The 27,114-nt window shown below is 42.9% G+C and overlaps 1 protein-coding gene across 1 annotated transcript; it reads right to left on the reverse strand.

The window, feature by feature from the left end:
* Positions 1-790: 790 nt before the first annotated feature.
* Positions 791-23,527, reverse strand: LOC310853505 (CCR4-NOT transcription complex subunit 2-like). The gene is made up of 15 exons (XM_083757874.1): positions 23,491-23,527; positions 20,634-20,765; positions 16,523-16,598; positions 15,443-15,590; positions 13,006-13,233; positions 11,611-11,690; positions 11,350-11,475; positions 9,307-9,437; positions 8,664-8,787; positions 8,104-8,260; positions 7,750-7,811; positions 7,250-7,299; positions 6,690-6,790; positions 5,773-5,917; positions 791-1,838 (listed from the first exon to the last, which is right to left on the reverse strand). The coding sequence occupies exons 2-15, from the start codon at positions 20,751-20,753 to the stop codon at positions 1,752-1,754; spliced, it is 1,635 nt and encodes a 544-aa protein (XP_083614000.1). The 5' UTR covers positions 20,754-20,765; positions 23,491-23,527; the 3' UTR covers positions 791-1,751.
* Positions 23,528-27,114: the final 3,587 nt, after the last annotated feature.

Here is a 27,114-nt window from a genome sequence, read left to right on the forward strand (position 1 = left end):
TTACCCAGTGTCAATGTAATCCTGGGCGCTACACTTCCTCTGCCAACCTCGGGGGGCAGTGGATGGATATCATGCTTCCTTCTATGCATGAGGAGTCTTGCTTCTTTTCAACTGACAGGGAGGGGTTTCCCCGGCCGGACATAGCGCATGGAAGGGACACGTTATTCCGACCAGTTCCATTCCCCTCCATCAGGCACCCCGGCTGGCCAGGGGGAGGTAGTTTAGAGACCAGGATTACTAGTGCATGTTTTTTGTGAGGGTACCTACCCTAGGGGACACAGGGAGAACATGCAAACTCCACACAGAAAGGCCCTTTCGCCAACCCCGCCTCGGGTATGGGCACTGATGACCCAGAGGAGAGAACACGCCCCCAGCACCCACAGCGTCCCCAGCGGAAATCGAACCCAGGACCCTCTAACTGTAGGGCACCAGCACTACCGACTGTGCCACTGTGCCCCATCACTTCCTTTTCTAATGATCAGAATCGGATCGGGAGCAAAGAAACGTGAAAGTGACATCCATAGTTTCAACATTATATCCATGTCATGATATTAGACTGGATTTTGTCTGTGATTTTGGATATTGTACTATTGTGATAGGGCATAAGCGGATTGGGAAAAATCGGTATCGGCAGATACTCAAAATCAAATGATCGGAATCGGACTGAGCAAAAAAAAACGTGATCGGGACATCCCTAGTTCCAGAGCTAATAAATAATATAGACTGTGGTTTAGAAATGCCTCGTCTCTCTCTCTCTCCGAGTCATTACATAACATCAACCCAAACCAAATATCTTTTCTCTTCTTTTATTACGAAATAGTGCTACAATTTACATTGCATTCTCTCTCCTGGTCGCCCTTCTGCTTGTCAGTCTGGCATTGGTTGACCCGGTGTGTGTGAGTGTGTGTGTGTGTTTCCAGTCTGTGCTTTTTGTCAAGGATGAGTTCCTTTTAAAGAACTATAGAGTATGATTGAACATTGCAGACTCTGTAGGAAGAAAAAATAAAAAGTAACAAAAAGTTCACTTCCTGCCAGAGTCCATCAGTGTGTTTGACTGTATGTCTGTCTGCACGCTGCAAAAAACTGTCTGACTGCACACTGCAAAAAACTGGCTGTATGCACGCTGCAAAGAACTGTCTGTCTGCACGGTGCAAAAAAAACTGTCTGTCTGCACGGTTGCAAAAGAAAAAAAACATCCATCTTAACGAGTGGCGATAACGTCTGCCGTCAACACTTAAAATCTCATTTTCCTTAAAAGAAAAAGAGAAAAAAACAAAACATCCGACAATTTAAAACAAGACTCAATGCACAACTCTCTCCGTCACTGGTTGAGATGGATGCCTTTGCTGCTGCCGTGTGTTAACATGTTGTAGCTAGATTGTAATGTAGGGCTAGTATCCATCAGTGAAAACTGTAGCAAAAAAAAAAAAAAAAATCTGAATCGCTCCAAATGACAGGCCAACAAATGCAAATGGGTGGAAAGGGAAACAAAATGAGGTAAATGAGGTAAAAAAACAAAACATAAAAGTTTAAAATATAAAGCATCTCTTTTGGGCAGGGCTGGGCAGTGAGTCCTCATTGGCCAGATTCAGTTTGAACGTATTGAAAATAAAAACACCTGTGAAGGGCACCTCTAACAGCCAACCACGTGGCTGGGTTGGTCGGTTGGTCAGGGCAGGGGGGCGGGGCAAAGTGTTGGTTGATGAGCCAGGAGAGCCAATGGTGTGTAGGCAGGAAGGAGACTGAGCCAATCAGAACGCCTGCTGGGCGGGATTGTAGTTGAAGGTGGAGGGAACGTGAGGTCGCTCTTCTAACTTATCATACTCCAAATGGAACTCCTGGGGGGAGAGGGGGAGAGAGAGAGAGAGAGAGAGAGAGAGAGAGAGAGAGAGAGAGAGAGAGAGAGAGAGAGAGAGAGAGAGAGAGAGAGAGAGAGAGGCAGGGAGGGAGGGACACAGAATTATTACTACTAGTCCTTACCCGTTCTGAATATATGAACAGCAAATTATGTTCAGTGTGGGGAATTGTTTCAGATGCCTGCCTGGGGGCGGTGTGAATAAGGGTAGGTATAATATATATATATATATAGAATATTAGTGGTCCATGACATTAAAATGTTTGAGAACCACTGCTCTAAAACAACATTGGACAATGATGTTTGACAGTCAGCAATATTGTTTCTTATTCTAGATTTATTTATTATTATTATTATTTTCAGATTTTCTGACTTGATCTGGCCTGTTAACATTTTCATAGACCTGGTTGCTTGTTTCCCTCTCAGTCAATGTGGCAACCCTGGTCAGAGCCGTGTTGACTGTTGTGGTTCTGTATGATAATTAGCTTAGCACACAACAGCTAGGAGGATGCAGCAGGCTGCTGCCGTCATGTTTAACAGTATTTTGCGCAATTTATGTCCCTGAATTTATGGATATGGACTGGACTGGAATTTAACGTGTTGCTGACTGTTTATCGTCCCTCTCACACGCGCGTGCGCGCACACACACACACACACACACACACACACACAATATCCCGGTCACTGTGAAGGCCGTAGTACTGTAAATATGACATGAATATGAATGCAAAGTAGTGGTTGATGTGTGGACAGGCAAGCTGTTGCTGTAGTGCATGGTCAGATGTGTGCAAATGGTGTAGTTTGGTAGGAGAAGACGGCCAAAGGATGCAACACACACACACACACAGTCAGCGGCGCCAAATTGTATAGGGCACTATTTGTTGTGTTGCGGCGGTAGCTAGAGGAAGCATGCCAGTGGGGTAACGGTGAGAACGGTGGCCTGTGATGCAGGTGTCGCCAAGGGGCGGAGGTGTGTGAGGGTGCGAGGTTAATTCACTAATAAATTCATTATTAATCATTAATGTGTCAAATCGAAAAAAGGGCTTTGTTAAAGGTATATTCAGTGATTTCACTCAAAAAACCTTAGGTTTCGTTTTTGGCTGGGACCCAAAGCCTTTCGTCCAATCAGGATAGAGAGTCAAAAACGAAACCTAAGGTTTTTTGACCCCCAGGGGTTAACTGGGGACAGTGAGGAACTCCTTATATGGTCAGCACACTCTATAGTAGAGAGGATTATCACAACAAAACAAAAAAAAAGTGATATTTGAATTAAGTGAAATCACTGAATATACCTTTAAGACCTCCATATTATTATGGTCAATGCCTGTGTGAAAAGTGAGAGCGATTGGTGCAGGCAATGAGGAGATACGCCAGTGTTTCTGACATTCATTCATTCATTGTTAGAATTATAGTATGATATAACAGTCATTCAGCGCAAATAATAGAATATAGAATGGTATAATTCTATTCCAAATTTCGAGCCAAATCTTTGCTACACCACCTATCCTAGGGCATAGGATCAGCACGTTGTGAGCTTGTAGATCTGCTCTTTGTGTCACGTCCGGTAAACAATAGGCTGCAATCACTCAGTTAAAAACTACTAACAAAATAAATAACCAAAAACAATGCATAGACAGATATTTTACCAGGACTCTTTATAAAAATAAATAAACCAAGGTTCATGTTTTAGGTTGTTATTAGAGAAAGTAAAAGATGTGTTCATTTTCTTGGGGTCTAGTATACAGTGCCTTCGGAAAGTATTCACACATTTTGTTTTGTTACAGCCTCATTTCAAAATTGATTACATTTGTTTTTTTCCTCATCAATCTACACACAATACCGCATAATGATGAAGTGAAAAAAGTTTTCAAATATTTTGTTAATTTATTAAAAATAAGAAACTGGAAAAACACATGTACATGTACATGTACATGTACATGTACATGTACATGTACAAGTATTCACACTCTTGACTTAGTACTAAGTTGAGGCACATTTGGCAGCAATTACAGCCTTAATACTTTTTGGGAATGATCCTACAAGCTTGGCACACTTGAATTTGGGGTATTTTCCCCCTTCTTCTCTGCAGATCCTCTCAAGCTCTGTCAGGTTAGACGGGGAGCATCGCTGCACAGCTATTTTCAGGTCCTTCCAGAGATGCTCAATGGGGTTCAAGTCTGGGCTCTGACTGGGCCACTCAAGGACTTTCACAGAGTTGTCCTAAAACCAATCCTTCGTTATCTTAGCTGTGTGCTTGGGGTCGTTGTCCTGTTGGAAGGTGAATCGTTGACCAAGTCGGAGGTCCTGAGTGCTCTGGAGCAGGTTTTCATCCAGGATGTCTCTGTACACTGCTCCATTCATCTTTCCCTCTATCCTGACAAGTCTCCCAGTTCCTGCCGTTGAAAAACATCCCCACAGCATGATGCTGCCACCACCATGCTTCACCGTAGGGATGGTATTTGCCAGGTGATGAGCGGTGCCTGGTTTCCTCCAGACGTAACGCTTGGCATTCAGGCCAAAAAGCTCTATTTTTGTTTAATCAGACAAAATAATCTTGTTAATAATGGTCTGAGAGTGGTTTAGGTGCCTTTTGACAAACTCCATGCGCGCTGTGACGCCCGGCTGTCATGTGCCTTTTATTGAGGAGAGGCTTCGGTCTGGAGGAAACTAGGCACCGCTCATCACCTGGCAAATACCATCCCTACGGTGAAGCATGGTGGTGGCAGCATCATGCTGTGGGGATGTTTTTCAATGGCAGGAACTGGGAGACTTGTCAGGATAGAGGGAAAGATGAATGGAGCAGTGTACAGAGACATCCTGGATGAAAACCTGCTCCAGAGCGCTCAGGACCTCCGACTTGGTCAACGATTCACCTTCCAACAGGACAACGACCCCAAGCACACAGCTAAGATAACGAAGGATTGGTTTTAGGACAACTCTGTGAAAGTCCTTGAGTGGCCCAACCAGAGCCCAGACTTGAACCCCATTGAGCATCTCTGGAAGGACCTGAAAATAGCTGTGCAGCGATGCTCCCCGTCTAACCTGACAGAGCTTGAGAGGATCTGCAGAGAAGGGGGAAAATACCCCAAATTGCAGTGTGCCAAGCTTGTAGGATCATTCCCAAAAGGTATTAAGGCTGTAATTGCTGCCAAAGGTGCCTCAACTTAGTACTAAGTCAATAGTGTGAATACTTATGTACATGTGTTTTTCCAGTTTCTTATTTTTAATAAATTAACAAAATATTTGAAAAAACCTCTTTCACTTCATCATTATGGGGTATTGTGTGTAGATTGATGAGGAAAAAAAAGAATTTAATCCATTTTGAAATGAGGCTGTGACAAAACAAAATGTGGTAAAAGTGAAGGGGTGTGAATACTTTCCGAAGGCACTGTATAATTAAATAAATAAATCGCTATAAAATTGTGTAAACTAAGATACCTATTTAGCCCCATATTCGAATGCCCCGCCCCCCCTGTAAAAATAGCTAAAACGAAAGAAAGCAGCAAATGGAAAAAATAACTTAAAACATGAACCTTGGTTGAAAAAAACTAAAGTTGTCCTTTAATTAATTCCAAACCTTTTCCAGGACTGGAAAATATTTTTCCAATTTCAAAATATTTATATTCCAGGAATTTCATGATCTCCTGTGTCTCTGTATTATAAAAGTACAACGAGGAGTTTTTGTTTTGTTTATCATCAAGGAAAGTAAACGGATTTTGTGTTCTTTTTAGATTACCGTGTTTCATGCAGTTTGAATTCAAAAGATGGCGCTCATATCATACATCACCACATTCCGTGCATAGCCAATCAAATCATCACATTCCGCGGACCACGGTACAAACACAAAGCTGTGCATAGGAGGGGTCAAGCGAAAAAATTGCCTCCTCTACCGGTTGAACCAGCAGGTCCATCTGTACCTTGGCAACCTTTCTCCAGTTGAGGCAGTCAAAGAAGTAGTAGGTCCCTCTCTCGTAGGCGTTGGTTTTCAGCGTGGGCTCCATACCCGGCGCCCGCGTGATCCAAACCCGCTCCTCTTTATGGTACCGCCAGTCCCTGTTAAACCTGGACATAACGTTTTAATAAATACATCTTTAAATACATCATCTGGCGATGTCATTTCCGGTTCAACGGAGCACAACATCCACTAGTTTTCCTCACTGTGTTACACAGTCAGATGTCCGGGATGCTAAGCTATCATCGATTATTTGAATAACTAAGTCAAATTAAGCTCTAATCAAGCCCCAAATATCGCATTTTACGCAGCGATGCACATAAAGACTGCATGCGTGCGTGCAACAGCGTGCAAGTGAGGATTTCGGACGGTTTTAGGTAGATTACATCGGCCGTTAGCCAAACTAGCCAAAAGTTACTACATTTTGCTAGATTAAGCCCCCGATTATAGGGAATTAAACGATTACGTCATTTACATCAAGGGTAATGAGGGATTTTTTGATTCATTACTATTTTGCTTCCGGGGGGGGGGGGGGGGGGAGCAAAACCTGAACACAGCATTCAACAAGGTTGAGACTGATGGTGCATGCCATATGTATGACACCTGAATTCACGCACGGAATAAAAACATCTATAAGCCTATATTGAGATCCATCTGTCGATACAGAGAGGCAGACTTTCTGTCTGTGAGCACAGCTCTCATTGGCTCTAATATGGACCTTCTCGGGGTGCGGTGTATATGATGTCCAGCAAAGAAATCTCCCGACAACATAATCCGACAAAATATCTGTGTAGTAGCCCTTGGAGTACTTTTTAACCACTAGGTGTGGTAGTATTATAGTATAGTACTTTTTAAATGATGGTACAATAACAGTGTTCTTACAGCTCTACTGCAGCCAATAGTTGTAGCAGGTCTCCTCCATTCATATAGTAGAGATAGAACAGTAAATCCTCCCCGTACCGAGACAACTTGATAGCTGCTAACTGGAGACAGACAGAGAAAGGTTTTAAATAAGGTAACATTGATACAGACATATTCATTATATTTAATTCCGTCATGCATTCCAATAATTGTATAAACCACTTTAACTGAAGTCCCTATTTTGGCATGCGATTACTGATTATAGCTAAGATTTAACATTTTGAAAACACAAAACAAAAAACAAAATAGCTCATATGCAAGCTAACATTGTTACGTGTTTGCTTGACAATCTTGATATTTTTTGTGGTTAATTGGTTAACTAATAATGCAAAGAATTGCATCCATTTCAGATTCTATGACATTTGTAAAACACTACCAGATACATTCAACCATTTGAGGAAAACAAAAGGTACAAATAACACTACATTCTAACATTAAGCTACTTCCATAAAATTATGTTTGAGTGGTGTGTGTGTGTGTGTGTGTGTGTGTGTGTGTGTGTGTGTGTGTGCAGCACAAACCTTGTCCCTTATGTGGATATTAGTTAGATATTCCGATGGTACGTGGAAGTCTGCGTGGATGGGGAGAGAAATTACAGAGTTGACAACGTACACACCCTAGGCTACCCAAAACCCTAACCTAAAACTAGCCGCACGGGGACGCCACGGGTGATTTTTAACCCACGACACATGATTTTTAACCCGCAGCACGGTTGATTTTTAAACCGCAGCACGGGTGATTTGTAACCGGCAGCAACGGTGTTGCCAGACTAATGACTGTAGGTATGTCTAACTAACCGACGTATGCACCCTGTGTGACTGTGGGTGGTGTAGTGATCTGGGTTCACAGTGTGTCCAAAGGGAGGCCCGAATTCACAGTCGAAGCTTCTAGAGCAGAGGTTCCCAAGCACAGTGGAATGTTTGTTACATTGTATCACAGACAAAATGTGCAGAGAAAAGACCCTTCATAGGAAACCTGGACAGACCGGGCACTGCGTGAGCGCACCAGTACGGAGACTCACCTATGTCTTGTGGTCGACAGGGAGCCGACGCCCACGGAGATGCAAACTTAGGATAGAGATTTCTGAGAGTTCATGAGAGAGAGAGAGAGAGAGAGAGAGAGAGAGAGAGAGAGAGAGAGAGAGAGGGGAAGAGGAAACAAATTATGTTCTGCCTGTTATTTGTTACACATGTGTACACAGAAAGGTTTAATCCAAGGGTTGGGATGAAACTTAAGTTATTCAATTTCATTCAAACACATTGTATCCTTCTGTATATGCACAATATACAGAGGTTGAGATCGTGACAGGCCTGTATGTGTGAGAGAGAGAGTGTGTGTGTATGTGTGTGTGTGTGTGTGTGTGTGTGTGTCTTACTCAGGTGAGTTGAGGTTGAGGCCCAGGGTCGTGAGGTCAGAACCCAGCGCTAGGTGGACCATGCCGGGATCCGTCTCTGCCGCGCGAATGAACGTCAACAAACCGATCATCCCAAACTGATCCGTTACCATGCCAACCGGTATGTTGGTCACGCGCCCTGAAGAGAGACACACACGCACTTTAGAGTTGAAGACAAATCCAGGTTCTCAAACCTGGTCATCTCAAGGACCCCACACATTAGCAAGTCTTGATCTAGATTTTTTTAATCAGTTACCACCATACAAGATTTGGAAATTCCAAATGTTTCCACATAAATCACAATGTTTGCTACTAAACTATCAGTTTCATTGGTCATCTTAATAGATATTTCTGGTCTTTCCTTGAGCTTCCTGGGTAGTGGGTACTGTGCTTACAAAGTTATTTGTCTGTCCTAAATGTCGTCCTGTAGTGGCAGAAACATTATTTGCCTCTTCGCTGGGCGCATTGAGATGTTAGTCTAACGTCTCAATGCGTTTTCTACTGGTTAAATAAAAGGTTAAAGAAATAGAAATGCCATTCACCATCGGGGAGCACCTGAATGCCTTTCTTTAGCTGGTTGTTGTTGCTCGGTACCACAGAACTCTTGTCTCCGGGGAACTTTGGACCGTCTGTGTTGGAAGAGGGTTTCCCCGACGAGTTGAGATTCTGATTGGATGAAAAATCAGAAGATGAGGGACAGTCGGTAGGTTCAATTAGTGTTAATCAAATGGTTTCAATGACAGAAGGTAGGGCAGCTGTCACCATTACACATTTAAGTTGACAATGAATTGTCACACAAATAATTGCGATTGCCGATTTATTTTATTTTTTATTTTTGCATTGAACATTGGAACGTTACAATTTGTATTTCTGTTTGCCTTTTAGGATTCATAATCACAAATCTACACAGGGCAGATGTGACAAATAACTTGTATGTACAAAATAGCGGAAATAGTTGATCTACAAGTTTTTGGAAAAATATGGACATTTTTCAACATGGAAACAATCGACGATTATGCAAAAAAATAACCGTGATTATCTCAAATAATTGCGATCAGGAGATTATGTAATCATTGTGACAGACCTAACGGAAGGAAGAATTAAACACATCAGGGGGGAAAAAGGAAGAAAAAAAAAGGAAGCGGGGAAAAAGACAAGCTGGTAGAAAGTAGAGGTGTATCTCACGGTTTTGCTGTCTTCGTTGGTGCTGGTGGGGTCTTTCGTTTGGTAGTTGGGCCCGGGGAGAGCCGGGAAGTCCTCGTTATGGATGGAGAAGTCTTGAGACTGCTCATTGGACGGCTTGGTTACCATGCCAACTGAATAGAGGGGGGGAGGGGGTGGATAGGTGATTTCTTTACTGTATCTAAAATAGAGAGTATACACATTAGAGTTCTCATCGGGCCCGAAATTTGAAGCCCGACCCGGCCCGGCCCTAACTGGGTCAGCCCGAAGCCCGGCCCGGCCCTAAAAAATACCATAATGTTAGGCCCAAAGCCCTATAAAGCCCGACAAAGAAAAAAAAGAACGGCACTTTAATGCATGGCCAGCGCAGCAGCACGTGCCGTCAGTGAACCACTGACGGTGCATGCTGCTGAGCTGGCCATGCAATATAGTGGCGTTCTTTTTTTTCTTTCAGTGTGTGTCTGTGTGAGAGTGAGAACGGAGTTCAATGGACTTATCGCCGAAATAAAGGATTTATGTAGCTCACTGTTAATGTACCATTTTCCATATCATTCTAATGGATTCCATTTCCAGTGGTGGTGACTGGTGAGTAGCTCCCCGTTTCCTCTGAAGTGAAGCTATGTCCAAGACCCCAAGTATCGTCCCCGTTCGGTGTCCAAAAGAACAAACATAGCCTACAAAGTTTACAAACCATCCATGCACCGCTCATGGCGTGTCTCGACAGCTTAGAGATCTGTTATTTTAAATCGGGCACATATAACGAGGAGCGCCGCTGCCGCACTGAGGGACGGCGGTTATAATACTAATCATATTGTAAATCAAATAGCCTGTAGCCTGCAGTGGACTGTAACATTGCGTGGTCAGATCATACACTACAGAATGATATGGATCGGTTGGTGACTATATGACGTTGATTAGGCCTAATGATTAGGTTATTCATCGCAGCCAGCTGGGTTTAACGAGATGGCTCAGTGCCTCAGTGCAACTGTTTTTGTCATGTTGCAGTCTATCGTGTGATAATCTGATTGATTTATAAAACATTTAGCATTATGAACTGAAGCTCATTTGGTGCGCCGCAAAACAGAGGCCAGCCAGCGGTATAAAACAACCACCCCACCGTTCACTTCTCTCTGCCTGCGCAGTCAGTAATCCATTCCAAGCCCCCCGCCTCCACTCCTCCGTCTTCCTCCTGTCACAAGTGATTCGCCATAGCGCAGCCCTCTTCATAATAAATACATACTTGTAGGATATATAGCCTACACATTACACAAATAACAGAATTGCTATTTTTATTTATTTATTTATTTTTGAAAAAAGAAGAAAAATTAAAAATCACGGAAAATCACAGAGCCCGAGGCCCGGCCCTGGCCCGACTAATTAGCATATTTTTTGGGCCCGGCCCGGCACTAAAATGTCGGGCCGGGCCGGGTTCGGGCAGAAAATGAGAACTCTAATACACATGCATCACTTTTACACCTGGACACCCACCCCCCCGCCCGGCTCATTTAGACTGAGTGGCAAACACATTGAGCAGCATGGAGCGTTGGAATGTTGTTGGCCTAACAGTAAAGCCGGCGGTAATGGAAGGATGTTGGATGCCTTGCCTAACAGTAAGGCCGGCGGTAATGGAAGGATGTTGGATGCCTTGCCTAACAGTAAGGCCGGCGGTAATGGAAGGATGTTGGATGCCTTGCCTAACAGTAAGGCCGGCGGTAAAGGAAGGATGTTGGATGCACTGCAGCTCAACGTAAACTTTACTCGGGTATCTACCGGTAGTTTGTCAAATGTGGCCGTTTTCAAGATGCTTTGGCTGTTATATTCCAAATGGATGGTCCAATCTGCTCAGTTCAAAGCTTGTTGGAATGCGTGACTTTGAGGACATTACGCGTCTACTTGTAAAATACTAAAGATGTTCACATGCCTATTTAGCATGCACAATGGGACCCCAGTACCGTCCCAGATAATCTATACCAAGATGCAATGAAGCGGTTATGGTGGCCCAACATCTGAAGTCTGTATGGTGTTGTTCACACCCACTCCTGTTACCGTAGGGAGCCCGTCCAGCCAAGGGGTTGAGTAGCGGGGTGGGATTCGAACCGCCGTCTCTCCGACTCCGGTCCGCTAATGCTGGGAAATCTGACAGGTCCAAACCCGTCACGTTCTCACTGCCGTCTGGAGAACACACACACACACACACACTTAGCATCTGAGTGGCCATAAAAGCAATTTGAAATAGTGAATAAAATAAACTGAACTTCAATAAAACTGCTGTGCGCATGTCTTCTGTATGTGTGTGTGGTACTGTACCTGTTCCATTGAAGATGTTGCTTGATAAGGAGCTGTTCATGCCGAATGCTGGATTCCTATTCATCCCGAACCCTGACATACTGACAGACAGACACACAGGAAGGTGGTTATGCTGAACAGGAGTTGGTCTTTATCTATACATTTGAGATAATTCTGCCCGTCTTCACAAGCGGCTGGCCAAGTCATAGACCGTGACGTACGCGAAGAATGCGGACATGCCGTTGACGCCTGTGCTGTGCTCTGACATCACTCTGACGTCACTCCTCTGGCGTTTACAACCCACCTTTTTGCAGTTTCCCTTTCCGTGACGCGACGGACCAAAACAACGAGCGCACTTGGCTTCTCTTCTCAGTAGGGGTGCACGAAATTACGAAATTATGACCGATCTCTGATTATTTGCGGGGTCATATCTGCCGATACCGATTCTGATTTGGACCACAATGGAAACAAGCCTAGGCCCTGGGCTTGGCCCAAAGCCTGTTAATAAAGTATTCAATCAATCAATAAATAGCCTATACTTTTTCAAGTTTGACAACGTTTTGTAATGTTTATTTTGACTTAAGATTTTACATCATATTTGATTTAGCTTTTGTTCTAGACTACCGTAGATATACTAGAAACTTTATATTGACTCATTGACAGACAAACACGGAGAAATAGCAACACAGCACGGAAAACCGTCAGTAGGCAATGTGTATGTCTCAGGCGGATCGCAAAGTGACACAAACACATGGATGTCAAGACAGCACAGGTCAAGCTTCTAGTTCAGTCGTGGTTTTCAACCCTTTTCATATCAAGGCCCATTATTTATTCTGCATTTGAGACACATTTGATGACATGTAGCCTCTCAGACCTAAAACTTTTAATATTTGATTGTCGTCTTCGGATAACATTTTCCACAATTCCGTGCTGTATTCATGTTGGTAACATCAGGAGAGATGACAGGCAAACGATCAAAAATAATCAACTAATTGTGTAGACTTCTTGTAAAATAAGTTTAATAATAATTCAATTAAACCAAATGGACATGCATTTAACACTCTCAAGAGCGTTACATGAACACCACAGAACGCTCGCTCCCCCTGTAGTTTACCTACCTCTCTCTAACCGTAACTAAATGCATTGGAAATGTAATAAAAAATGTTACTTTTCAGGATTCCAATTCAAAAGCAGCAACAAAACAAAATCTGGATTTCAATTCAAATATGCTTTTCTGAGCTTATAGATCGGCCATTTTTGCTACGACAGTAATATGCAATGTGGCCCTCTGGAGTGAGTGTGGAAATATAATGGCCCTTTCCATGGTCAAAGTTGCCCACCTCTGTTCTAGTATATATATATTTATATATACACACGTATCGGTTGAATAAAATACATACGGTGTCTCCATCTCACCTGCCTATGGGCTGCCGTGCTTGCTGTTGCTTGGGCATACAGATGATGCTGGGTGACGATCGGCTGGGACTCCCCATGGTCGCGCTCCTGCCTCCTCCTCCTCCTCCTCCACCACCTCTCTCTCCACCTCCCCCTACTCCTCCTCCACCCAGGCCGCCCACCGGCCCACCGGCTCCGACCTGTTGGCTGTGGTTGAGCATGTTTCGACTGCTCATGGGCAGGATGCCCCTGGGGACAAAGACATAAAGAAATGGGAGTTCAAACGGAGGATAGAGGGATGCGATTACACATTTTAAGTTGACGTTAAATTGTCCCACAAATAATTGTGATTGAGGAGAGGAGTGACAGAGGGATTAATTTGTTTAGGGCTCGTGATAGGGAATCGCGATTTTAATTTGACAATTAATTGTCACAAATAATTGTGTTGTTTTTTTATCCTCTGCCAACCTGGGGAGGGCAGCAGACTGACCTCATGCTGCCTTCTATGCATGAGGAGTCCAAGCTGCTTCTTTTCACCTGACAGTGGAGAGTTTCCCCGGTTGGTCATAGCACTTGGAAGGAACTTGTTATTCCAAACAGTTCCTTTCCCCTCCATCAGGCACCCGGCTGGCCAGGGGGAAGCAGTTTAGAGACGGGGAGAACATGCTATATTGAAGTAATAGGGGGTATAAGGCCAGATGGAAGGAGTTAGAACTTGGTCTCGTTACTGATTTCCCTAGCGGACTAGCGGACCGATTAGAGAGGATCAATAACCCATGGATAAGCCATACGTTAACTGTGTGGCAAAAGGTAGTGAGATCATGTGGGTTAAAAAAAAATCTAAACTTTTCAGATGGTGTGCTTTCGGTACAGATTTTGCCTCTTATGTGATGTATTGACATGCTTTTTGTTCTTGCCTTATGTAAATCGCTCTCTTCCATCGCCACTAGGGGGCGCAAAAAGGCCCTGAGCGCCAGTTTCTATACTTTTTTTTTTTTTTTTGCCCAACGTTATACACGTGTTAAGAGCGTCTGCTAAATGCCTAAATTGTAAATTGTAATTGTAATTGGAGATGGAGTCACTTGGAGGGGGGGGGGGGGGGGGGGGTGACATGGGACCGGGGGACGAGGGAGGGGAAAGGGGGTGGGGGAAAAACTGAGAAATGCACTAATGTCTTTTTCTATGTCTAAGAAATATGCATTCTATATACTGCACTGCTTTATCCAAATAAAATAAACATTAAAAAAAAGATCTTCTATTACGTTTGAACACACCATTTAGTTGTTTGAAATTGTTTAGTCTCGTCGACTAAATAGTCTTACTTCATATGATGAATTCCTGTTCTGTTCTTTAACTACATAGAAGTGTCTATTTGTATGTCTCTAAATGTTTTGATGATTTGAACAATGTGGACCCTGTTGTAAACAAGTGTAATGCTTAATTGGGTCGTCCACTCACAGTTAACAGTCTTTGTATTGAGTTTGTGCTTAAAATGTACTGTCAATTCTACAAACTGTTAATACATATTTCAATCAATCAATCAATTACTCAACTAAATTAACACTGCTCAGAGGATATATCGAATTTTGACAGCAGTACCACCTGTCAACCAGTAGAGGTCCTACCAGAACACAGGATCTACTTTCAACAGAAAACCAACCAACCACTACAAGCTACAACCACCACAGTTGTGTTTGTTTTATTGTATTAACATAATCTACATTATAGATGGGTCAAATTAACATTTTATACACGTACTAGTGTAGCTGCAGTGATGCAAATAGTCTGCATCCTTGGACTCGCTAAATTGAGAAAGGACCCAATCATGTCACCCTCCGGGGGTCCTGGGATGCAATACTGTACTCAGTACTGTCGTTGAAGTAGGACTTATAAAATGTCCCTGGGACCCATCAAAAGACCAGTGGTCTTTTGGATCAGTGGTTTTCCCAGGGACCACCATCCTGACTAAGAGCAACCTGGGGACCACCACCACTATTGTGTGGGGTGGGTCCATCATAGACCCACCCCACACAAAGTGTTTGGGAATGTAACATTCCATTGTTATTTTTGATCAACTTTTGCCTGTTATCTCAAGGTAGGAGAGATAACAGGCAAAATGTTGACCAAAATGTAAATTCTTCTACATTCTCTAATTTGTAACGTCTTGTAACTTAACTAATGCAGATGTTTAATAATTCATTAATTAATAATTGAACTCTCGAGAATGTGAAACGAAACCAAATTGACCCATAAGGGTCCATTTGGATTTTACATCCTCGAGTGTTAAAGATCTATAAGGGTTTATTAACTCTCCATAATTTAGCTGGGGACCACCTGGAACCCTCTCAAGGACCACTGGTGGTCCCCGGACCACTGGTTGAAAACCACTGTTTTAGATGGATGAAAACCTATTTACATCACTGGTAGCTTATTTGACTGTAAGCGTGCGTGCGTGTACCTGCTAGGAGAAGGGGGGGTGTGCAAGGTGCCAGTGTTGGGTGCATTGACGTGGCTAGCTAGCTGGCTAGTAGGCTGATTCAGCCCACTCCGACTCAACTGAGGTGCAGCACTACTGTTGATGCCCCGCATAGGAAACCCCAGAGCGCCTGCAGAGACAGACAGAGACACAGTTACATTTACACACAGTGTTGATTTCGTCGACTAATACTATGACAAAATAAAATGTCGTCGACTACCATTTTTCACTGACCAAAACTAAATGAAAAATAAGCTATGATGCCTAAAACTAAATATATTGACAATTTCGTCAACAAATTAAAATGGGACTAAAATGTTAGGAAGGGGCTAGTGGAAATTAGATCCAGTATAAGTCACTTTACACTTGGTTGCATGCTGAAAATAGCAGATCTACATCAGCTATTTTCAGCAAGTGTAAAATCAGCCATTTCGACATCAAGGCCCGCCAAAAGACATTTTAGTCGACTAAAACAACTGTAGATTTAGTCTACTAAAATCTTATGAGATTTAGTCGGCTAAAATGAGACTAACTAACTAACTAAACTAAAGTCAGTGCCGTTGTCTCACCTTTTTCCTCTTAGTAGATGGCTGGAATTACATGACTACTGTACATTTAGAGGACAATAATATCAAAACGGTGTTGATCTCGTAAATCAATGAACATTTTTCGGCGACTTCCTTTCTTCAAAACTAAGCCATGACTAAACCAAGCCATGATGACTAAAACTATGACTAAATATACTGACTAGAGTATTTAACTGTATTTATTTTTGTGTTATAACCCTGGACGGGAACACCTCTTGGGGTTGTGTACAGTATGTACAGTATTTTTTATTTCTTTTAAGATTCTGCTATATGAATATTTGAAGCATTTCAGAAAACTTAGGTCAGGATTTGAGCAGGCATTTTAGAATCGGCCTCAGCCCAAAATGTGATATACTAACATCAGACAAACACAAACATCTCTGATGACTAAAATATGACCAAAACTAAATGAAATGTTATTCAAAAGACTATAACTAAAACTAAATCATAATGGACAGCGGTGCTCTGTGCTCACTCTGAGGGCCGCCGTATAAGCTTGCTCCCAGCTGTGACAGCTGACCCGTCGATGAAGGGGATGGAGACGCCAGCATCTGGAAAACACAAAACAAACAAACTAAAGAAACAAAAGAAAAACAAAAGATACTCACACTTACTGAACTTAAAGCGCTGCCGGCTTATGAATCAGAATCAATTAAAGAGCCTAATTAATATCCTGCCCCCTTTTTTAAGCAATATTACACCAGTGGGTGTGCGTGACCGTCATGGGCCATGGCACGCCTGAAGTGCCATTAATGGCAGTAACGCACACCCTCAAGTGTAATATTGCCATTATACAGTTAAAAACACACGTTAACTCAATTTCATTATAGCTAAGATATTCGATAACAAAATCATATATTCTTTTAGTGACAGATGTAGCCATTACGACCGAAAATGTCGCGTGAAAACGGCTAGCCTAGCTAGTAGCCACTCAACCGGAGACTACCCAGCACAGCTGATTTTACATTTTTTGATTAGGTGTTCCATCATGCTCGTTTGAAGCACGGGTAGAGAGCTATTTCATCAGATTGCTTCCTCGGAACTACCTGTTGTAATCATACATACACCAACGATAATAATGGTTAGCAATTTATGTGAGCAAATTAAACCAGTGTGATGCAGCAGATAAGACGATGTGGGCTATATATCAATAAGCAAGCATAGACTATATATATCAATAAGCAAGCATAGGGTTATTTCTCTTACAAGAAGCCAGCCATCACACGCACAGCTCCAGACTCTAGTCTGTCCCCTATTCCCTTATTAAAGGAAGTGTTCTGGTGTCAATCTCTGTCAGTCTGTTGAGCGTTTGCTGCTGAGAAAACCCTTCTCTCTCTCAGAGTGAACCAAGGTCCATGCCCAGTACGCACAGACTGGCTAAGGGCAGATTGACTTCACACGATGGTTCCGAGTGTGCACTCTGTACTACTTGGCAGATGTTGTGGCAGCGTGCCGTGAACGCTGCGTAACATTCCCGGGAGCGGATCACCCAACCGTTCCCGGGACCGAATGGAGGTAGTCTCTGGACCGATTGAAGTGTACTCGGATACGGATCTCTGCAATGTGAAAGCATTGAATACAGTTGAATGAAGTGTACTTGGGTGCGGACGAATCAAACAGACTCAGTGTGAATCTTCCCTAAGATAGCCTGGGGAGACGGAGGCTGTGAACACCAAGCCAATGGATTTAATGCCAAGGGAGCAGAAAAAGTAGCTCTCCACTTCACTGATATGTTTCGACATTTTGTGTTACGTCTCGCTGTCACTCGCTCTTTCAGTTTTGACTACCACAAAGGTAGTCAAAACACCCATTTTGCGGAAATGATCATTTTCTATCTAACCTCGTGTCACCAGGCTTTCCACCACATTCTATCTAGGGTTCTCTTTGGACGTAGAGACTACTCTCTCACGCCTCTTTGAGTGCATTTATCTCCCCATAAACCAAATAACACAAATCAGGAAAATGCAGAACATGCATTTATTATGCAATTTAATCATGAAGCCGAAAAGCATATCTGGATATTTTATAACGAGCCGTTAACCGGCTATCCGGTTAGCCGTTGCCATCCCTAATTTATTGTAAAGGATAATTGATCTGTGCTTTACTCTACAGCGCGATAATATCGCTTCAATCAATAGCTCTCAGCTCGTCACATCGCATTGTGAGCTTCTAGAACTGCTGCAGTGAGCTTGTAGATATCGGATATTTTCTGCAACGCAGCTTGGTGTAATGAGCATAAAATAAAAGAGCAGACCAAGTAGAGAGCTGACCATGTTCAACTAAGTATTACTTGACTAAGTATAGAGGGTTTAAAACGTGGACCTGCAAGGTGTCGTCTGCCTCTGTTCTGTACATTTTGGCTGCGCACCCCCTCTGAAAATGTTTTGTGCCAGAGACCCTCATGTTATTAAAATGATATCCAAATGTGTTTTTTGAAAACAGCAGTTGTACAAGCTCACAACGCGTCGCGATGAAACACTTTGTGAGCTTGGAGAACGGCTATTTTCAAATAGCTCATGTATATAGGGGTTAAAGTGGTAAAATTGTTTTGGAAATCATTTTGCTGGGGACCACCTGACCCATCAGTCAATCGATTTCCAATACACTCTAGCTTCCTGTTGGGTGGCATCTTTCCTCTCCCTATGCTTTTTTTATTGGGAGCATAGAAAAATAAATCCCTCATTGGTCTCTGCAGTTCATTGGAGCGACGTGTCTTCAACGAAGGCAGGAAGTCAAGCTGATGTGCTGAAGGCACGCTGCGTCGCTGCCCAAGTGACGTCACTCGTGCGACTCCTCCATGTCTCTCGGTGCCACTGCAGTGACTACTGGCCAATCACAGGGCGTCGTTTCCCCGGGACTTATCAATTAAATCCAAGGGAGCTCTTTATTGGCATGATTTCTCAAACAAACTTTTACATTGCCTTTCTAAATGGCCTACCGAACGTCCCCTTCCGTTACGCATGCGGAAGCTTTGCTTTGCTTCGCAAGGAATCTCAGGACATGTTTGCCTTCAACAGAGACACGCGCCCCAGAGACACGCGCCGGAAGAGGCGTCTACCTTTTTATGTCTATGTACAGTATTCAACCCATTCTGGGCGGGAACCCCTTTTGGTGTTTTAAGCATTATGTTATACTTTACCTATTGAAAAATAGCAGATCTGCTATTTTTGAAAAATCGTGAAAATGCCTCACAAATCTTTGAATATATATTCTTTCAGAGCGAACGTTTTTAACTCCAATCTTTGCTTCTGAGGGGTTTCTCTGAAAGGTATTTCAGAAAACTGTCAGGATTTACGTAGAAGAATTTTTTTTTATTTCGACGTCAGGCCTAAATGGGTTAACCCATTCAGGACAAGAACCCCTTTTGGTGTTAAGGGTTGTGGCATACTTTAGCTATTGAAAAACAGCAGATCTACAAGCTCATAGCGCGGCACGAGCTTGTAGATCTGACATTTTTGAAAAATCGTGAAAATGTGGCGTTTTTAACCCAAATCTTTGCGATTTGGGAGGTCCCTGAAACGACATATTTTGAGATTGGTCTCCGCGGCCAATTACATATTTATTTTGGGGTCCTTGACATAAAATATTTTGAGAACCACTGACATAGAATTTCTTTTTTTTTTCCAGCAAACTGTCATGATTTAGAAGACATTTTGTAAAATCTGGCCTCAGTCCTAAATGGGTTACGCACACGTGTGAACTTTAATCCCTGACCGTCGGCAACCAGTAGCGCCTGAAGTAGTAGGACTACAGTATAGAGGGTATGTGTGTGACATCATCGTACCTGGAAGTTATGCGGTAACGCCCACTGAGTGGCAAAAAACTACTTTCTGGCCTTGACAGCCTATTCATCCGATAAGTCCTATATAGAAAAGTCCTATCTGATTGCATTAACCCATTCTGAACGGGAACCCATTTTGGTGTCAGCATCATGTTATGCTTTAGCTATTGAAAAATAGCAGATCTACAAGCTCATAGCGTGCCACCGAGTGGCACGCTACGAGCTTGTAGGTCTGCTATTTTTGAAAAATCGAAGAACGACTGTGACATTTTTAGAATCTGATCTCAGGTCAGAATGGGTTAATCAGACCAGTGTGTGTCCAGTGGAAACCTCGTATGAATCTGATCTCAGGTCAGAATGGGTTAAACAATGTTAAACTCACCAACATTGCAGATGTATGAAAAGCTTGAATTATCCTCTATCTGCAAAGTTTTTGTTTCATAAAGATCCACCATAGAAACGTTATGAGCTACTTTCTGTCAAGAAATGCCCTGCATTTGATTTCTTTTTTTTTAAGTGTGAGAGTTTGGAAGTGCTTGTTTTCAATAACACATCTTGCTGCCTCCTGCATTATGTGACATTTAGAAACGGGTGGTACGCAGGACGGTTGAGTGATTCCAACACTCCATGCTGCTCAATGTTTTGCCACTCAGTCTAGATGAGGGGGGCGTGTCCTGATGGGAAAATCATGCATGTGCATACTCTCTATACTTCACGCTAGGCAGTTCAACGGGTAGGATGGAACATGGAACTAATTATGCTACAAAACACAGACAGGCTGAGAGACAGACAAGGAGGAACGTACGTCTTTGTCAGTGCGGTGGGGCGGGAACATAGACTGCTGGCCGTAGTAGAGGCTGGAGTCGTCGGCGTAGTCGCTGTCCACCCCCCCTTCCACGAACTTCTTCCTGTTAGCACCAAACATGCCGTGTGTCACCTGGAAAACAGACAGTAGACGCATATGAAACCAGGCTCTCTCTTCCTGAGTTTTCATGTTTATGGAACGTCGTATACAGTTATTATTAGGGGGTGTCACGATTACACATTTTAAGCTGACGATTAATTATTGTCACACAAATAATTGCAATTAACCATTTGTGTTTTTTGGCATTTGGACATTGGAACATTATTAATAGAAATTAATTACATTTCTGTTTGGCTTTAGGCCCGAACCGTACCAATGCACCTCCTTGCAACAAAACAGCTTTAAGGACATGTCACAGACTCACACCAATGAAACTCCTGGCAACTGCCACTGAGGATAATGGTTGCAAGCAACTACTGTACATGCAACTACTTGCAACCGTTTGGTTACAAGGAGTTGCATGGCGAATTGGGGCGGTTTGGGCCTTAGGCTTCGTAATTAAAAAAAAGTGCAAGGGACAGATATGACAAATAACTGAAATATATACCAAGAAATTACTGGCATCTTTATACATTTTATACTATGGAAATAGCGGTGGAAGAAAGTGTGGAAATATCTACAACCTTACGCCGCTTTGTGAAGTGACGAAGTTGTAAACTTGTAGAACTGCTATTTCTGCTACGAACATTTTTCAACATGGACACGATACTGACAAAAATAATTGCTATTAAAATGACTATGACTATGTGAGACAACCCTAACAGTTGAGAAGCATTGTTACAACACAACAGTGTGGGTGGGTGTAAGCCTAATTATGTCAACGTCCGCCCAATGGCAGTAGTGTAGGTTGAATGCAAGCCTGTTGTGTGTGACGTATCAAGTTTCTTCTTTGTGTAACATGATGAATTGATGATGACGTGACAGTCTCTTCAATAGAGAAAGTGACCTTTAGCTTCTTAACCTAGAACAGTGGTTCCCAAACCTTTTCATGTCAAGGACCCCCAAATTGACACTAATTAGCCCGCAGACCCCCCATTTGTACGGCTCTAGCAGTCACTTTAAAACGTTTAATTTCGAGTACCCCCAGTTTGACATGCATTAGTCTACGGACCCCCATTTAATGGCATTTCTATCTCTGGGACCCCCAATTTATATTGTAAATGTTAATTTAACTCAGAGAGTGTACAAATGGAATGGAGTTACACAGACCCATAAGGGTCCATTTGGTTCCTAACTATCATTTAGCTGGGGACGCCCTAGAACTCCCTCAAGGACCCCTGGGGGTCCCCGGACCCCACTTTGGGAACCACTGCCCTAGAACACTAAACATATTTTTTGCTACACCATCACTAAACACGAGTATATTTTACCCAATGTAAAATATTCCATAAAAAATATTTCTCATAAAAATATATTGAAATACAGCAATACATGGCATCTTGAGCGTGTGTGTGTGCGCGCGTGTGCGTGCGTGTATATTATACACTCAGCATAATGTAAGTGTATTGGGTAATAAATAATGAGCTCTCTCATTCATAGAACACAAGGCCATATACAAGTCTCAATCCCCCCCACTGACTGCCAACTACAAAAACTTTTCCTCAGTCACCATGGGAGGAAACAAAGAACACAACATAGACACAGTAATTAACTTACTGTCTTTGACTCTCATAATAGCTGGAAGTAAGGGAGGAATAATGCTTTCTTGGGTTTTTAAATCCTCTTAGCAGACCTTGTATTGAACTGTACTTTCATGTGATTTTTACCCCCCCCTAGTGCAAACTGTCAATAACGTATTTAATCAATCAAAACATAATAAGTTCTACAATGACCACCGCAAGTAGGTGTGCATTGAATTACTGGCAGACTAGTCACTAGTGTGGTCTATATGTAGTCCACTTCTGTAAACAAACTGTACAACTCGTGTGGCAGGATTTAGAACATGGTATGGCATACATAGATATATTATATATCTGCACAAAGAATCACTGTCTTTTGTTGTAACGTTATTAACGGTTGTAAACAAACAACGGGGACGTGGCTTGTTGTAAGCAAGCATCAGCAGCATGTCGGTCTATCTATGAGTTGTTGTTGCTGTCACAACAAGTGACCCATTTAATGCCAGTCCTTGTGCTAAATAAGCGCTATGTATGCGTGGCAATTACAATGTTACAGTACCGCTCATTTGGGCACACAGCACACACACACAAACAAAAAACCGGCTGCAAAAACCTTTAAGAGAGAGGGTACCGGGATGTGGTTTATTATGCTCCACAGATGACTGAAACATTAGCATCTCGAGCTAACATTTTGCAGTGATGACTGCTAACATGCTAAGCTCGCTCTGGCTGGCTGTCTATGGAGCATTTTCTTAGCAGGCTAGGCTAGGCTAGCTAATGCTAACTCGCAGACATTGTGAAATAATTCCACCGCGTCGAGCCCCGACCAGAACGCCGAATGGCCGGTGTGAATCCAGCGGACGTTCGGTCCGCCGTCCGCCGAGACCGAGAGCGAAACGAGGGGGAGCTTTACTTGTGTTTTCGTTATGGGGTTTTGGGGCCTGCTACTACTACTACTACTAGCTGTAGTGGTGCCCACCGTCCGGTCCGCTCTCTCTCATCTCAAACAAAAACACAAAAGACGATCACGTCAAAGCGCCGACCCGAGCCGTTTAGAGCACCCCGAACCCCGGCTGCATGTGGACTCGGCGCGGTGCCGTGACGGGCCGTCTGGGGGTGATAACCTAACGACAAGGCGTTCATTTAGGAGGAGAAATGAGCGAAAAATTATGTCTCACCGCATCAATCCGTCTTCCCCGCTACATACAATCCAAGATGGCCGACTTCAGGTCGCCAATCATCGAGGATGCTGGGAAAGCCATTCGCCTCTGACCTCTTTAGACCTCATCCATCCATCCATCCATCCATCCACCACTCTGTCTCCTCCAGAATATCTCTCCTCCTCTCACCTGCATGGCATCTCCTCTCCTCCCATGACTGTATCACATCCCATATCATGGGTCTTAGCCTAACTTAAATATAAGTATGGGCCATTACTGATAAATGGTCCCTGTTTTCATTGTTTTGATTGATTGATTGATTGAAGAATGAATGTATGTAACAGTTTGGGAGAATTACAGTACATTTCAAGCACAACTCAATACAAGACTGTTAACTGTGGACGACACCATAAAGCATTACACTTGTTTACAATAGGGTCCACCATGCTCAATTCATCATAACATTTAGAGACGTACAAATATAATGATATGTCATTTCACAGTACCTGTACTAGCCAGCTGACTTAGTGATAGATGTTATTTCACAGTACCTGTACTAGCCAGCTGACTTAGTGATAGATGTTATTTCCCAGTACCTGTACTAGCCAGCTGACTTAGTGATAGATGTTATTTCCCAGTACCTGTACTAGCCAGCTGACTTAGTGATAGATGTTATTTCACAGTACCTGTACTAGCCAGCTGACTTAGTGATAGATGTTATTTCACAGTACCTGTTACTAGCTAGCTGACTTACTAAGAACTCTCTGCCTTGCATTGAACAGAACATGGTGGACGAAGCAGACACATTCCCAGAGGTCCTTCAGAGAGTTGTACTTTGGCTTCAGGAGAGGGATCTCGGAACAAAGTACAAATATGCCATTCTGACTGACGGGTGAGACTTGTATTATTAGACCTGGAAATAAACACACATTTGAAGTACCACGTTGACGTGGCCTTACTAGAGTGCAGGGCTTTTATACTTGTATTCGCACCATATTACTTGTATAATGTAGAATTATTTCTGTCTGAAATAGTAGTAGATTAGCATAATTTTTAACCCATTTAGGCCTGAGATCAGATTCTAAAAATGTCTTCTACATCCTGACAGTTTTCTGAAAAAAGCTATGTTTCTATGTCAGTCGTTCTTAGATTTTTCAAAAATAGCAGACCTACAAGCTCGTAGCGCGCCACTCGGTGGCAATCTTGGACGCCATCTTGAAAATAACACCATTCGGGTGGTAAAACTTTAGTAAACTTTTAGTATGTTATTAAGGACACCTAATACTACATAAAACAGTTGAGAAACGTTTTGTTCCAATTTTTTTTAGGGTAAGGTGCTTTTTTCCATATATTTACTCGCCTACATATTTGTAATTATTTGGAACTAATTGTGTAAAATGAAGATCAACCGTATAGAGTTAGTAATAATAATAATAGGGGTTCTCAATCAAAAGCTTTAACAAATGGCTAAACGGTGGGTCTTCCAGGTTCCCCGCACGCAGACCAAACTCAGCACCATGCTGGAGAAGTTGGGTCTCACGTACGAGGGCCGTACGAGGGCCTGGACGACTCGCAGAATATCGCCCGGATCGCGCTGCGCATACTCCAGGACGGATGCAAGCTGCGCGTCAACGAGCGCATCCACGGCGGGCAGCTCCTCAATGTGCATGGGACACATAGTAGCATAGTATCAGTACCCCCCATTCACTCCCATTCAGTCCCATAGTAACAGTACCTCCCTTTCACTCCCATTCAGTCCCATTCACTCCAATTCACTCCCATTCTATCAGTCCCATAGTAACAGTACCTCCCATTCACTCCCATTTTGAAAGGTGTGTTAAAATGGCCTAAGTCACATTTTATTATGACTTAGGCAAAATAAAATGGTCTAAGTCTCCCTCTTGACATAGGCCATTGTTTTAATAGGGTGTAACAGGAAGGCCTTTTATGTTAGGGCTTGGGCGATTTTACCAGAGGTGGCCAGCATCACCAGGTGGTGATTTAGGCCAAAAACTCATTTTCGGCAAAAAATCACTTAGGCTATTAGTTTAATAAGGTGACGATATACTTATAGCCAAAAACAGGAAATCATCATAGAGGAGGTAAAAAGGTAAAAAACATATACAGTGAGGGGGGAAAGGGGTGGGTATGGGCTTCAGATTTTACGGGGGCCAGTTTCGAATTGCAGCCGTCCGTAGGTGCCCTTTGAGAGCGGTTTTGAAGGAGTCAAGGGATTTGCATGTCTTAATGACTGTTGGTAGGGCGTTCCACATTTTGGTGGCCTACGAGCTAAATTAATTTAGTCCCTTGTTTCTTCCGAATATGGGTTGCACATGATTTGTTGTGGTGTTGTGGCTGGTGTTGTGGCTGGTGTTGTGGGTGTGAACTTCGTTGAAATTAAGGAAGTATTTAGATCAGGGGTTTTCAACGAAACCACCGTTATTTTATTTTTTTACTCTTAATACCTTACAGGAGTTCTTACTGTATGGTGTGTGTGTATGGTGTGTGTGTGTGTGTGTGTGTGTGTGTGTGTGTGTGTGTGTGTGTGTGTGTGTGTGTGTGATATGAAATGTGAGCTTACCATAATCACAGTAATCCTTAATCATATTCCATCATATTCAAACAAAATCACTGTATTTTATTGATATTATAGCTATTTTCTCCAGCTCCCTGTGGTGCATGAACCCCCCACCACTATTGTGTGGGGTGGGTCTATGATGGACCCGCCACGCACAATAGTGGTGGTCCCCAGGTTGCTCTTAGTCAGGATGGTGGTCCCTGGGTCAAAATCAGTTGAAAACCCCTGATTTAGATAGGTACATGTATCTTGGTGGTGTATCGAATCTTGTGGACCAGACCCATTGCAAGATGCTGTACTCTGTTGTCAACCCTAAGCCATTCCAGCCTGTCAAAGTGGGTAGGGGTGAGGTGGGTTCGGGGAGTGAGTCCTAGTAGTAGCCTGACCAGTTTGTTTTGGGAAGTCTGGAGCCTTGTTTTAATGAATTAATTTGTCAACTTATGTTATCTTTTAACCATGATACAATGTTTAAAAAATCTCATCTTTTCACCAAAATCACGTAATGACAACTGAATTTATGTGATTATATATAGCACCGAGCTGAATTAAAACAGTTGCACTGTGTTTGCTGTCCACATATGACGTAAATTCTCCATTCATTGTCAATGGCATTTAAAGGGACACTTCACCCTTTTTGCAAAAAAATATATGTTAATGACGTTTAGAAGCTTTAGAACACTTTCCTGGGGGGCTTTATGTATGTAATATGTGGTTTTAGATATTTTAGATTGTAGCAGTGAGCCTGTTGTCTCTGATGTCATGGACACTGGGCTCACTTCCTTCCTGGACTACATGTTGTCTCAGTAAGACAGCTCTCCCCCTATCCGCAAGGAGGAGCAGTGCACCAAAGAATTATGGGAATTGTAGTCCAGGAAGGTAGTGAGACCAGTGTCCATGACATCAGAGACAACAGGCTCACTGCTACAATCTAAAATAACTAAAACCACATATTACACACATAAATACCCCCAGGGAAGTGATCTAAAGCTTCTAAACGTCATTAACATATATTTTTTTGCAAAAAGTGTGAAGTGTCTCTTTAATGTTTGCGTTAGGACAAAATA

This window comes from Protomyctophum parallelum (genome assembly GCF_964188405.1).
Source record: "Protomyctophum parallelum genome assembly, chromosome: 22".
Taxonomy (NCBI): Eukaryota; Metazoa; Chordata; class Actinopteri; order Myctophiformes; family Myctophidae; genus Protomyctophum; species Protomyctophum parallelum.

Excerpts from the sequence above, each read along its gene's own strand:
- LOC310853505 (XM_083757874.1), bottom strand. The coding sequence starts at position 20,753 with ATGTTTGGTGCTAACAGGAAGAAGTTCGTGGAAGGGGGGGTGGACAGC. Across the intron at positions 11,476-11,610 it reads CAACATCTTCAATGGAACAG|ACGGCAGTGAGAACGTGACG; the intron begins GTACAGTACCAC and ends TGTGTTCTCCAG. Across the intron at positions 7,300-7,749 it reads CTGTCGACCACAAGACATAG|ACTTCCACGTACCATCGGAA; the intron begins GTGAGTCTCCGT and ends CCATCCACGCAG.